This window comes from Dunckerocampus dactyliophorus, chromosome 2 (genome assembly GCF_027744805.1).
Source record: "Dunckerocampus dactyliophorus isolate RoL2022-P2 chromosome 2, RoL_Ddac_1.1, whole genome shotgun sequence".
NCBI classification, from domain to species: domain Eukaryota; kingdom Metazoa; phylum Chordata; class Actinopteri; order Syngnathiformes; family Syngnathidae; genus Dunckerocampus; species Dunckerocampus dactyliophorus.
Window position 1 is genome coordinate 50,359,448 of NC_072820.1, and position 11,214 is coordinate 50,370,661.

General features: G+C 42.0%; 1 protein-coding gene across 1 annotated transcript in view; it reads left to right on the forward strand.

Annotated features, from left to right (window-relative positions):
• prkci (protein kinase C, iota) overlaps window positions 1-6,419 on the forward strand; it is a 37,096-nt gene extending 30,677 nt beyond the window's left edge. The window contains exons 16-18 of the mRNA XM_054758723.1: window positions 7-96; window positions 2,309-2,424; window positions 2,522-6,419. Of these exons, the coding sequence (XP_054614698.1) occupies window positions 7-96; window positions 2,309-2,424; window positions 2,522-2,609 (294 nt within the window). The 3' untranslated portion in view covers window positions 2,610-6,419. The remainder of the gene's footprint in view (window positions 1-6; window positions 97-2,308; window positions 2,425-2,521) is intronic.
• The last annotated feature ends 4,795 nt before the right edge of the window (window positions 6,420-11,214 follow it).

Below are 11,214 nucleotides of genomic sequence, written 5' to 3' on the forward strand. Positions count from 1 at the left end.
CCACAGGACCCCAAGGAGCGTCTGGGCTGCCACCCCCAGACGGGCTTTGCCGACATCATGGGCCACCCCTTCTTCAGAAACGTGGAGTGGGAACTGGTGGGTGTTCTGCTGGTAGTTCCGTCTCTCAGTGGGCGTTTAGAGCAGCCTTGGTGTTCACGGTCGCACTTCTTTTGGAGCCCGGCACCTTTTAGGACCTTTTCTTCTCTTCGATTTTATGACTTCATTGCCGTTTGATTTCATTCTTGTACGTGTGTTTTTAGGACTGTATATGTGCTTCATGAAGCTACAATCGAACCAACTTGCACTAAAGCCTGACTTTCATGACAGTCCAGGAAGGGAACTCGTACGTAATTTAGAAGAGTCCATGTGCAGCTTGTGTAGAAAATGAGTCAACTCGCGGCAGTCCATGTCTGAATACGCAAGTGAGTAGCAGGTGGTAGTGCCAAGATGGAGGCACCGGGGAGCTGCTATACAAGCTGTACACTGACTACTCTGAAGTTGTTGCTATGGCATGTCTCATGGTGTAATAGACTAAAACGTCAGACTGTCTAACGCTTGGCCAAGTGCGTGTCATGTGACACATACAGCAGCTCCATGAAGCTTTTAGCTTTACTTTGCTCAACTATTCATCACTTTTATCGTCATCAAAAGGCAATCAGGAAGGAAAAGACATGTATTGATTGGGGTGATGAGGGAAGGTCAGCTCTTACGTGCAGGCTTGGGGGCTCCGAGGGTCGTGTCAGCGTGAGCTCATGCAGCACATGCTCGCACAGGAAACCGGCGCCGGCATGGAAGGAAGTGAAAGGAGACTGATCGGCCGCACAAGTCGGGAGAGCGCATGAGCTCACGGGTTTCATTCACGCCGGCGCTCCGCTACGCTAAGCTAACCGCCCACGCCGCCTCTCGCGGCTTTTGTTGCGCGCAAGCATTGTGAGTCACCCGCACTTCTGTAAAACTTCTCAGAAGTGACCGACTGGAGTCTGACCACGACTCTCGACTGGAACTAAAAATAACTCCAAAGCCAAGACTGAAATGTCGTACTTCACTGGGAGTGACCTTCCGACCTTCTCACTTCACGTCCCAGCGCAGCAGCCTCGAGAAGCTGCTGTCTCCACGCAGCAGAAGGAAATAACAACCAATGATTGACCTTTCATACGCGTCATTTCCTTTCATTTACAATCCAACTATTTTATTGTTCAGATTTCTTTAAGAGCAACATTATTTCATCAACTCCATATTTTTTGTAGTCATACTGCAATTTGCAAACTCATTTTTTATATTATTTTGTTTTCTGCCACATTTTGTTGACTAATAATAGCTAAAACTTTCCCCAAAAATGATGAATAATAAAAATAAAATAGGCTTGAAACAGCAATTAAATCAGCATTATGTTCATTTTAGTTATTCAAGGTCATTTTTCTTACAACTTCATATGTAAAAAATACACAAATAGTACAATTGTGTGGTACCATCCGTTAAAAAAGCGTATTTAATAGTGTGATTTACTACAACGCGTGAGTGTTGTTGTTGTTTTTTATCTGATATTTCGAGATTAAAGTCATTAATTTACCGTAATCTGAGATTCCGCAAATAGTCTAACATTTCTGAGAATAGTCTTACATGTAGGAGAATAACCTGTTAACGTGATGTAACAGGCACTGCCTGAGACGGCTATGAAAAGGGGGGCAATGCTGCACTGTCCCTCTGACACGTATGACAGCATCACGCCTCATATGAACACTTTGTTCTACTAAATGTACGCCTTTTAGTCCCGGCCGCCGCTCACGACCCGACCCGACCCGACACGACACGACACGACACAGTAACCTAAATGCTTGTCCTGTCATGCATCCCGTGGCCTTTAGGGGGAGCACTTTTATTTAACCTCCGCAAAGGACAAATTTGGAAAAATGTTTAATTTGGGATTTTGGATCACCCCAAATGTAACCACCTCTTCCGTAACCCGTGGCCGACAATTCCTGAAAACGTCATCCAAATCTTCGGAACTTTCTCAGTTATTTTGAACACAAACAAACAAACAGAAAAAAACATAACCAGAAAGTCAGAATGGAACAATAACAAAATAACAAAACATTGCCATTGTCATTTTAAAAATGTGGTAGTAAAAGGTTTACTTACAAAAATAACTTTGTAAATTGCTAAGAAAAATAACATTTGGTAAGAAAAAGAGTTTAAAAAATGGGTAATTACATTTTTTTTATTTTCATTTTTTAAAATGTGGAACCAAAATATTTTCCATGTGATAACATGGGTGTGCGCGTGTGTGCGCACGTGTGCGTGTGTGCAGCTGGAGCAAAAGCAGGTGGTCCCGCCGTTCAAGCCCAACATCTCCGGCGAATTCGGACTGGATAACTTCGACGCCCAGTTCACCAACGAGCCCATCCAGCTCACGCCTGACGACGAGTGAGATTCCACCATGTTTATTCATCCATGGATGGACTGGCTGTGAAGCGATGAATGAATGAATGAATGAATGAATGTGTGCTTCTGTTCTGTGCAGTGACGTGGTGAAGAAGATCGACCAGTCCGAGTTTGAGGGCTTCGAATACATCAACCCCCTCCTGATGTCGGCCGAGGAGTGTGTGTGAAGGGAGATCACGCGCACACACACATACACACACACACACACACACACGTCAGTGTCTTCATGCGGTGTGGCGACAACCATTCTTTTAGTTTTTTTGCCAAAACACGCATCTCACACTTTGCCAGTTTTAAAACCACTCGTCCTTAAGTCTGTTTCTGTTTTTACACCACATCCAAGCTGCACTGATGTCATTGTGTCACAGACCGGCTCTTTTACAAAGTTCTTCCAAGGTTACTTACCGTACCGTAGGCAGCGGTGCCGGGGGGCGGAGCCTGTCGCAGGACGTGAGCGTCCACGCTCAGCTAGCGAGCTGCTTTCAGTTTGTATTTGATTTGTATGAAAGTATATGAAAAAATCCAATAGATGTTAGGCAAACTAAGCTGGACATTAGCATGGAGGCGTCACCACCCCAACACAAGCCTTTCAGAGAAATCTATTTTTATTTAACGAAAGCCATGATATATATAGAAATACTGTATGTACACACACACACACACACACACAAGGAAGTTGTCTTTTTTCCTGCAGCGTTGGAGCGCTCAGGCTAAAAAAAATAAATAAAAAAATACTGTGAAGAAAAAGAGCGTTAGCAAACGGGCTGCGGTCAAAGCGCGTGATTGAGCAAGCTTCACACATCAGGACCAAAACACGAAGACGTCGTCGCCGGTACGCTGGGAATCCCAACTGTTCAGACCACGCCTTGTTTTCTACTTCCTCCATTCCATGTTCGGCTGTCAATCACAGACGAGCGCAAAGCCGCCACCTGCTGGATCCGCGGCTTTAATGCTTGATTTTCATTTTTGCTTTTCTTTTTGCTAAATGAAAGGACAGGAAGCGACGGAGCACAAACCTTCCTGGATGCTTCACTCTTTTCCCCAGAAGCACATTCATTGGTCTGTTACTTATTATTATTATTATTATTATTATGATGATGATGACTTTTTATTTCTAATGACTATATTGAGTACTAAATGTGACTGGGTGGTGACCACCGCCCGGAGGACTCTGCTGACATTTTATTATTAGTGTGCAAAAGAAAAACGCTCAAATAAACATTTTATTTCTCCTTGTGGTAAAAAAAAGTCATTATTTCTGTCATTGATGGATTCTATTTCACAGATGTTTGGTTTTTGGTTTTATTTTTCCCCCCAAACACAAGATAATCTCCAGCCAGGTGGCAAGGGCGAGGAAGAGGATGAGTGCCGTGACGTGATGTGTGCGTGTGTCGTACTTTGTGTATGTTGCTCGGGCACGGCGGCGCCTCCTCCAGCTGCACGCTCCGGTTCTCCCGACCTCCGTGGGCGCACGGCGGCTGCTCACGTGGCGCATCCGGCATTAATGTGCCTCACCTGGCAAGGGCGAGCGTCATGCTGGTGGGTGTCCCCAATCACTTGCTCTGTAAGCACACCGTGTTCCTAATTATGCAAATGATGTTTTTCTCTGATGGCCAATGACAAGAGGTAGATGGTCTTTGCATCATGAGATGTCAAGCATGACGGTCGTTTATTGTTCCATGGAAGAAAGTGATCAGTCAGAAACACTACGTACTTTGCTGAGGTCATTTTCACACCTTCAATGACCATCAAGGGACTACCAGCGCTCTCCCAATGATTCCCATCCAAAACATGACTCGGCCGCCTCCTTGCTGGTTAGAGTGGCCAAGTAGTCTGTTCATGCAGAACTGCAACCTGTGGAGGATCCTCCGCCTTGAGGTTCATGGGGCTTCAGAGGCAGCAGCAGCTTCAAATACCCGTGTGCTGCTGTGTAATGGCTTCTCAGCGGGTACTCCTGATGCCATACATTCATTTGTCTGGCAGAAAGCTTTGTCGTTACGCCGTCATCAGCACAATCACGGCTGTCATTTGAATTTCCTCACTATGAACGTTTTTGTGAATGATTGAACGTTTTCATGCCTTGTCCGAGGCGTTGCAGTATCTGCAGTATCTTCTAATTGGGCTCACCTGGCAAACCCGTAATGACAATTACCCGAAATTGATATCTGTCGTCCATCAATTTCACTGAAAAGCAAAACATTTGATGTTTATGATGCTAAAGCCTATTTGCATAATCATCTGGAACACCTTGCAGCCCCTCCGATAGCCTACTTCCTCTACGCGCCGGCCACGGTCAACACATCGCGGAGCCCGCGTGGTATCACGTACGTCGGGATGTCAGGACCGCTTTAGCCAATTCCTTCATGGTGCTATTTTTTTGGCATTTATATGCATCACTGCCACCTACAGGTCTGAAGTGGAACTTAAGGCGCCATAATCCATGGAAGCAATAACCCCAAATTACAAATACGTTTAGGGGTGGGGGGGACTGTCATCATGCTTTAACCCTGCAGTATTATCAAGGTCATTATTGACCTTCATATTTAAAAAAAAAAAAGAAAGAAAGAAAAATAACTCATTCAAGCCCATCCACTTTTCAAAAGACAACCCCCTCAGTAGCGGCCATTTTAGATCATCTGGACTGATCTTTCAAGGCACACACATTATTGTGTTGTATGTTATATAAACATGGAACCTACCAAAACAAACATTACACTCCCGTCTTTCATAAGGATAAAACAGTTTGCGTCTACCTTTTTCTCATTCTTGTGTAATCATCAGTAGAACATAGGGACGTTTCAGGGAAATATCAGTTCCCGACTAAAAAAGGGAGAAAAGCAGCTTTTTGTGAAAAGATACATTTCAAGCATAACTTTGGCTTTGACACTAATCTGTTTTGCTTCTGTGACAGCTCAACCATCTAAACTACACCAACACAAAAACATCAAAATAATTTATTTACAAATATGACACCAACTATTTGCAATTTTCACACTTGGAACTAAGCTGTGTGTGCACGTAGTCTGTGTGCGTGTGCATGCTTTAAAATGTCCCTACAATGCGCAACCTTCTGCTCTTCCACGTCCTCCTTGCAGTCGAGCGTGTTTTTACATGCAGAAGATGCATGCTGAGCTCTGCCACTTTGTGGTTGTTTTTATGGCTTAAAGCTGCTTTTAAAAGTAACATCTTTTACTGTGCGGTTGCCTCATCACCTCTTTTTGCGTCTCGCGCAAAATAAACGTCAAAGATGAATAAATACGTCTCTGGTATTGAATGAGATAATCTCGTGATTTCCAAACAAGACATTTTTGAGAATGATTATTGCATTTTCTTGATCTGACTATGTCCGATAATATCGGAGGGCCGATACTGGCATGAATCGGTATCGGGTTTTTATGAAATGTTGACATGGCCAGTGCAAGCCCACCCCCTTTATGCTTTCCATAGGCCCTCAGGTTCCTGGCTGCTCCGACTGTCCTGAAGTCGGCTAGCGCCACGTTAGCATCTGGGACGCTAGCCATTCAGTGAAGCGCAAATAAGCTGCACTCCCTGAAGGTCTTCATGTTCTTTGTCAGCTGGTCCGACTTGCTCGATAGTGAATTCACGTTTCCCGTGATAACAGAAGGTACCGACGGCTTGAACCTCCACTTCCTCGCTAGCCGCCTGACTTTCATCTTAGCCGTGCCTCTGCCGCCTCCATATCGATGGGTGGACAGGGAATCAGACCGATGCGGGACGTCACCCTCGTGGCACGTGAACATGTGCTTGAATAAACAAACGGAGCTGCTTGAAAGGCGGCCACGACAGGAGATGTGATGTTACACTCATCGGTATCTGTATCGAGTAATGTCAAATTGAGAGTTGGACAACGTAGGATATCGGCAAAAAAGCCAATATCGGACCTTCCTTACTAATATTATAAGCGAGACATTCCACAAAAAATGATTAACCTGGAAACTACAATTATATCAGAATGATTATGTTCATTTTCAGTTATTCTGTTTTTATTTATCATGGTCATATTAAAGAATGAAAAACAATTGTGTGGATCCATCCATCCATCTACTGCTTATTCGAGGCGGGGGTGCGGGGGCAGCAGCCTAAGCAGGGAAGCCCAGACTTCCCCCTCCCCAGCTACTTCGTCCAGCTCCTCCCAGCAGATCCTGAGGTGTTCCCAGGCCAGGTGAGAGACATAGTCTCTCCAACGTGTCCCGGGTCTTCCCCAAGGCCTCCTACTGGTCAGATGTGCCCTGAACACCTCCCCAGGGAGGTGTCCGGGAGGCATCCTGACCAGATGCCCGAGCCACCTCATCTGGCTCCTCAACGCTTCTGAGTTTCTCCAGGATGACAGTGCCAAGCGACAAACACGGACTCGGAGGTGCTGATTCTCAACCCGGCCGCGACCCGATCCAGCGAGAGTTGAAGGTCACGGCTGGATGGAGCCAGTAGGACCACATCATCTGCAAAAAGCAGAGACCTAATCCTGCAGCCCACCTGTGTGGATCATAAATTGATTTGATATTGTGTGAAGAAGCTGAGCTACGTCCGATACAGGTGACATCCTTCTCATCTGGATGGATATCAGTGCTACAAACTAATACGGAAAGATGACGAGGAATCTTCCCAGGGAACCCGAAAAGGAAACGTACTGAAGACTAAAGCTGGGCCTGCAAGTCCAGGTGGTGACCCTTGGGGTACGTGGTGGTGGTCTACTGTACAAGTGTCATATTTATCAGTCCAAGACATGTCCCCATCCCCCCCCGCTCCCCACCCCATTCTTCAATGCTGAGGAGTAAAAAATGATGGGGGGGTCATGGAAATCATGATGTGCCACAAATAAAAAAGCATTGATTTGTGTGCTGCAATAACAATGGCGGATGGGTGGGGGAGGGGGGCTATTTCACATGCCATTGAAGCACTGTCGGCATCCCAGGTGATTCACATGCAGGAACAAAAAAAAAAATTAATCATTCCCACAATGGCTTGTTTGACATTGCTCCCATGCCCACCCCCAGACCCACCCACCCTGGGGTGTCGCCACATCACCTTGTCTAATTAGCGATGTAAAAAACATCCTGTTTTAATTGCTCTTATCTTGTCGGGTGTTTTCTTCCCCCCCCAAGGGACTCATTAGGCGCCAGAAGACTGCAGCTAAACGCCGTCCCCTTCATAAAACACACTGAAGTCGTTCTCATGATGCTCTCATCTTCTTCAGGCGTGCATGACATCATTCATTGCTGCTGCACTTCACTGGAACACCCGCCACGGCAGACGTGTGTGCACGTGTGTGTGCACGTGTGTGTGTTTAAGTATATTGATGACAAGCGACTTGCTTGGCAAAGTAGAGGATGTAAACCAGGGCTGAAAGGTTCAAACACCCCCTCACCTCCGCTGGAAACATGCTGGGTCAGAGCAGCACGGCATGGCCTGGCATGTAATGTCATGTGATGTAATGTAATGTAATGTAATGTAACGGCATGTAATGTAATGTCATGTAATGTAACGGCATGTAATGTAATGTCATGGCATGTAATGTAATGTAACGGCATGTAATGTAATGTAACGGCATGTAATGTCATGTCATGTAATGTAATGTAATGTAATGGCATGTAATGTAATGTAATGTCATGTCATGGCATGTAATGTAATGTAATGTAATGTAACGGCATGTAATGTCATGTCATGTAATGTAATGTAACAGAATGTAATGTAACAGCATGTAATGTAATGTCATGGCATGTAATGTAATGTAACGGCATGTAATGTAATGTAACAGCATGTAATGTAATGTCATGGCATGTAATGTAATGTCATGGCATGTAATGTAATGTAATGTAACAGCATGTAATGTCATGGCATGTAATGTAATGTAACAGATGTAATGTCATGTCATGGTATGTAATGTAATGTCATGTAATGTAATGTAATGTAATGTAACAGCATGTAATGTAATGTTATGGCATGTAATGTAATGTAACAGCATGTAATGTAATGTAATGTAACGGCATGTAATGTAATGTCATGGCATGTAATGTAATGTCATGGCATGTAATGTAATGTAATGTAACAGCATGTAATGTAATGTCATGTCATGTCATGTAATGTCATGGCATGTAATGTAATGTAACAGCATGTAATGTAATGTAATGTCATGTCATGTCATGTCATGTCATGTCATGTAATGTCATGGCATGTAATGTAATGTAACAGCATGTAATGTAATGTTATGGCATGTAATGTAATGTAACAGCATGTAATGTAATGTCATGTCATGGCATGTAATGTAATGGCATGTAATGTAATGTAATGTCATGGCATGTAATGTAATGTCATGGCATGGCATGGCATGGCATGGCATGGCATGTCATGTAATGTAATGTAACAGCATGTAATGTAATGTCATGGCATGTAATGTAATGTAACGGCATGTAATGTAATGTCATGTAATGTAACAGCATGTAATGTCATGTCATGTCATGTAATGTCATGTAATGTAACGGCATGTAATGTAATGTCATGTAATGTAATGTAACAGCATGTAATGTAATGTAACAGCATGTAATGTAATGTCATGGCATGTAATGTAATGTAACGGCATGTAATGTAATGTAACAGCATGTAATGTAATGTCATGGCATGTAATGTAATGTCATGGCATGTAATGTAATGTCATGTAATGTAATGTAATGTAATGTAACGGCATGTAATGTCATGTCATGTAATGTAATGTAACAGAATGTAATGTAACAGCATGTAATGTAATGTCATGGCATGTAATGTAATGTAACGGCATGTAATGTAATGTAACAGCATGTAATGTAATGTCATGGCATGTAATGTAATGTCATGGCATGTAATGTAATGTAATGTAACAGCATGTAATGTCATGGCATGTAATGTAATGTAACAGATGTAATGTCATGTCATGGTATGTAATGTAATGTCATGTAATGTAATGTAATGTAATGTAACAGCATGTAATGTAATGTTATGGCATGTAATGTAATGTAACAGCATGTAATGTAATGTAATGTAACGGCATGTAATGTAATGTCATGGCATGTAATGTAATGTCATGGCATGTAATGTAATGTAATGTAACAGCATGTAATGTAATGTCATGTCATGTCATGTAATGTCATGGCATGTAATGTAATGTAACAGCATGTAATGTAATGTTATGGCATGTAATGTAATGTAACAGCATGTAATGTAATGTCATGTCATGGCATGTAATGTAATGGCATGTAATGTAATGTAATGTCATGGCATGTAATGTAATGTCATGGCATGGCATGGCATGGCATGGCATGGCATGTCATGTAATGTAATGTAACAGCATGTAATGTAATGTCATGGCATGTAATGTAATGTAACGGCATGTAATGTAATGTCATGTAATGTAACAGCATGTAATGTCATGTCATGTCATGTAATGTCATGTAATGTAACGGCATGTAATGTAATGTCATGTAATGTAATGTAACAGCATGTAATGTAATGTAACAGCATGTAATGTAATGTCATGGCATGTAATGTAATGTAACGGCATGTAATGTAATGTAACAGCATGTAATGTAATGTCATGGCATGTAATGTAATGTCATGGCATGTAATGTAATGTCATGTAATGTAATGTAATGTAATGTAACGGCATGTAATGTCATGTCATGTAATGTAATGTAACAGAATGTAATGTAACAGCATGTAATGTAATGTCATGGCATGTAATGTAATGTAACGGCATGTAATGTAATGTAACAGCATGTAATGTAATGTCATGGCATGTAATGTAATGTCATGGCATGTAATGTAATGTCATGTAATGTAATGTAATGTAATGTAACGGCATGTAATGTCATGTCATGTAATGTAATGTAACAGAATGTAATGTAACAGCATGTAATGTAATGTCATGGCATGTAATGTAATGTCATGGCATGTAATGTAATGTAATGTAACAGCATGTAATGTCATGGCATGTAATGTAATGTAACAGATGTAATGTCATGTCATGGTATGTAATGTAATGTCATGTAATGTAATGTAATGTAATGTAATGTAACAGCATGTAATGTAATGTTATGGCATGTAATGTAATGTAACAGCATGTAATGTAATGTAATGTAACGGCATGTAATGTAATGTCATGGCATGTAATGTAATGTCATGGCATGTAATGTAATGTAATGTAACAGCATGTAATGTCATGTCATGTCATGTCATGTAATGTCATGGCATGTAATGTAATGTAACAGCATGTAATGTAATGTCATGTCATGTCATGTCATGTCATGTCATGTCATGTAATGTCATGGCATGTCATGTAATGTCATGGCATGTAATGTAATGTAACAGCATGTAATGTAATGTTATGGCATGTAATGTAATGTAACAGCATGTAATGTAATGTCATGTCATGGCATGTAATGTAATGGCATGTAATGTAATGTAATGTCATGGCATGTAATGTAATGTCATGGCATGGCATGGCATGGCATGGCATGGCATGGCATGTCATGTAATGTAATGTAACAGCATGTAATGTAATGTAATGTCATGGCATGTAATGTAATATAACGGCATGTAATGTAATATAACGGCATGTAATGTAATGTAACAGCATGTAATGTAATGTCATGTCATGTCATGTCATGTCATGGCATGTAATGTAATGTAATGTAATGTAATGTAATGTAACAGCATGTAATGTAATGTCATGTCATGGCATGTAATGTAATGTAATGTAATGTAATATCATGTCATGTCATG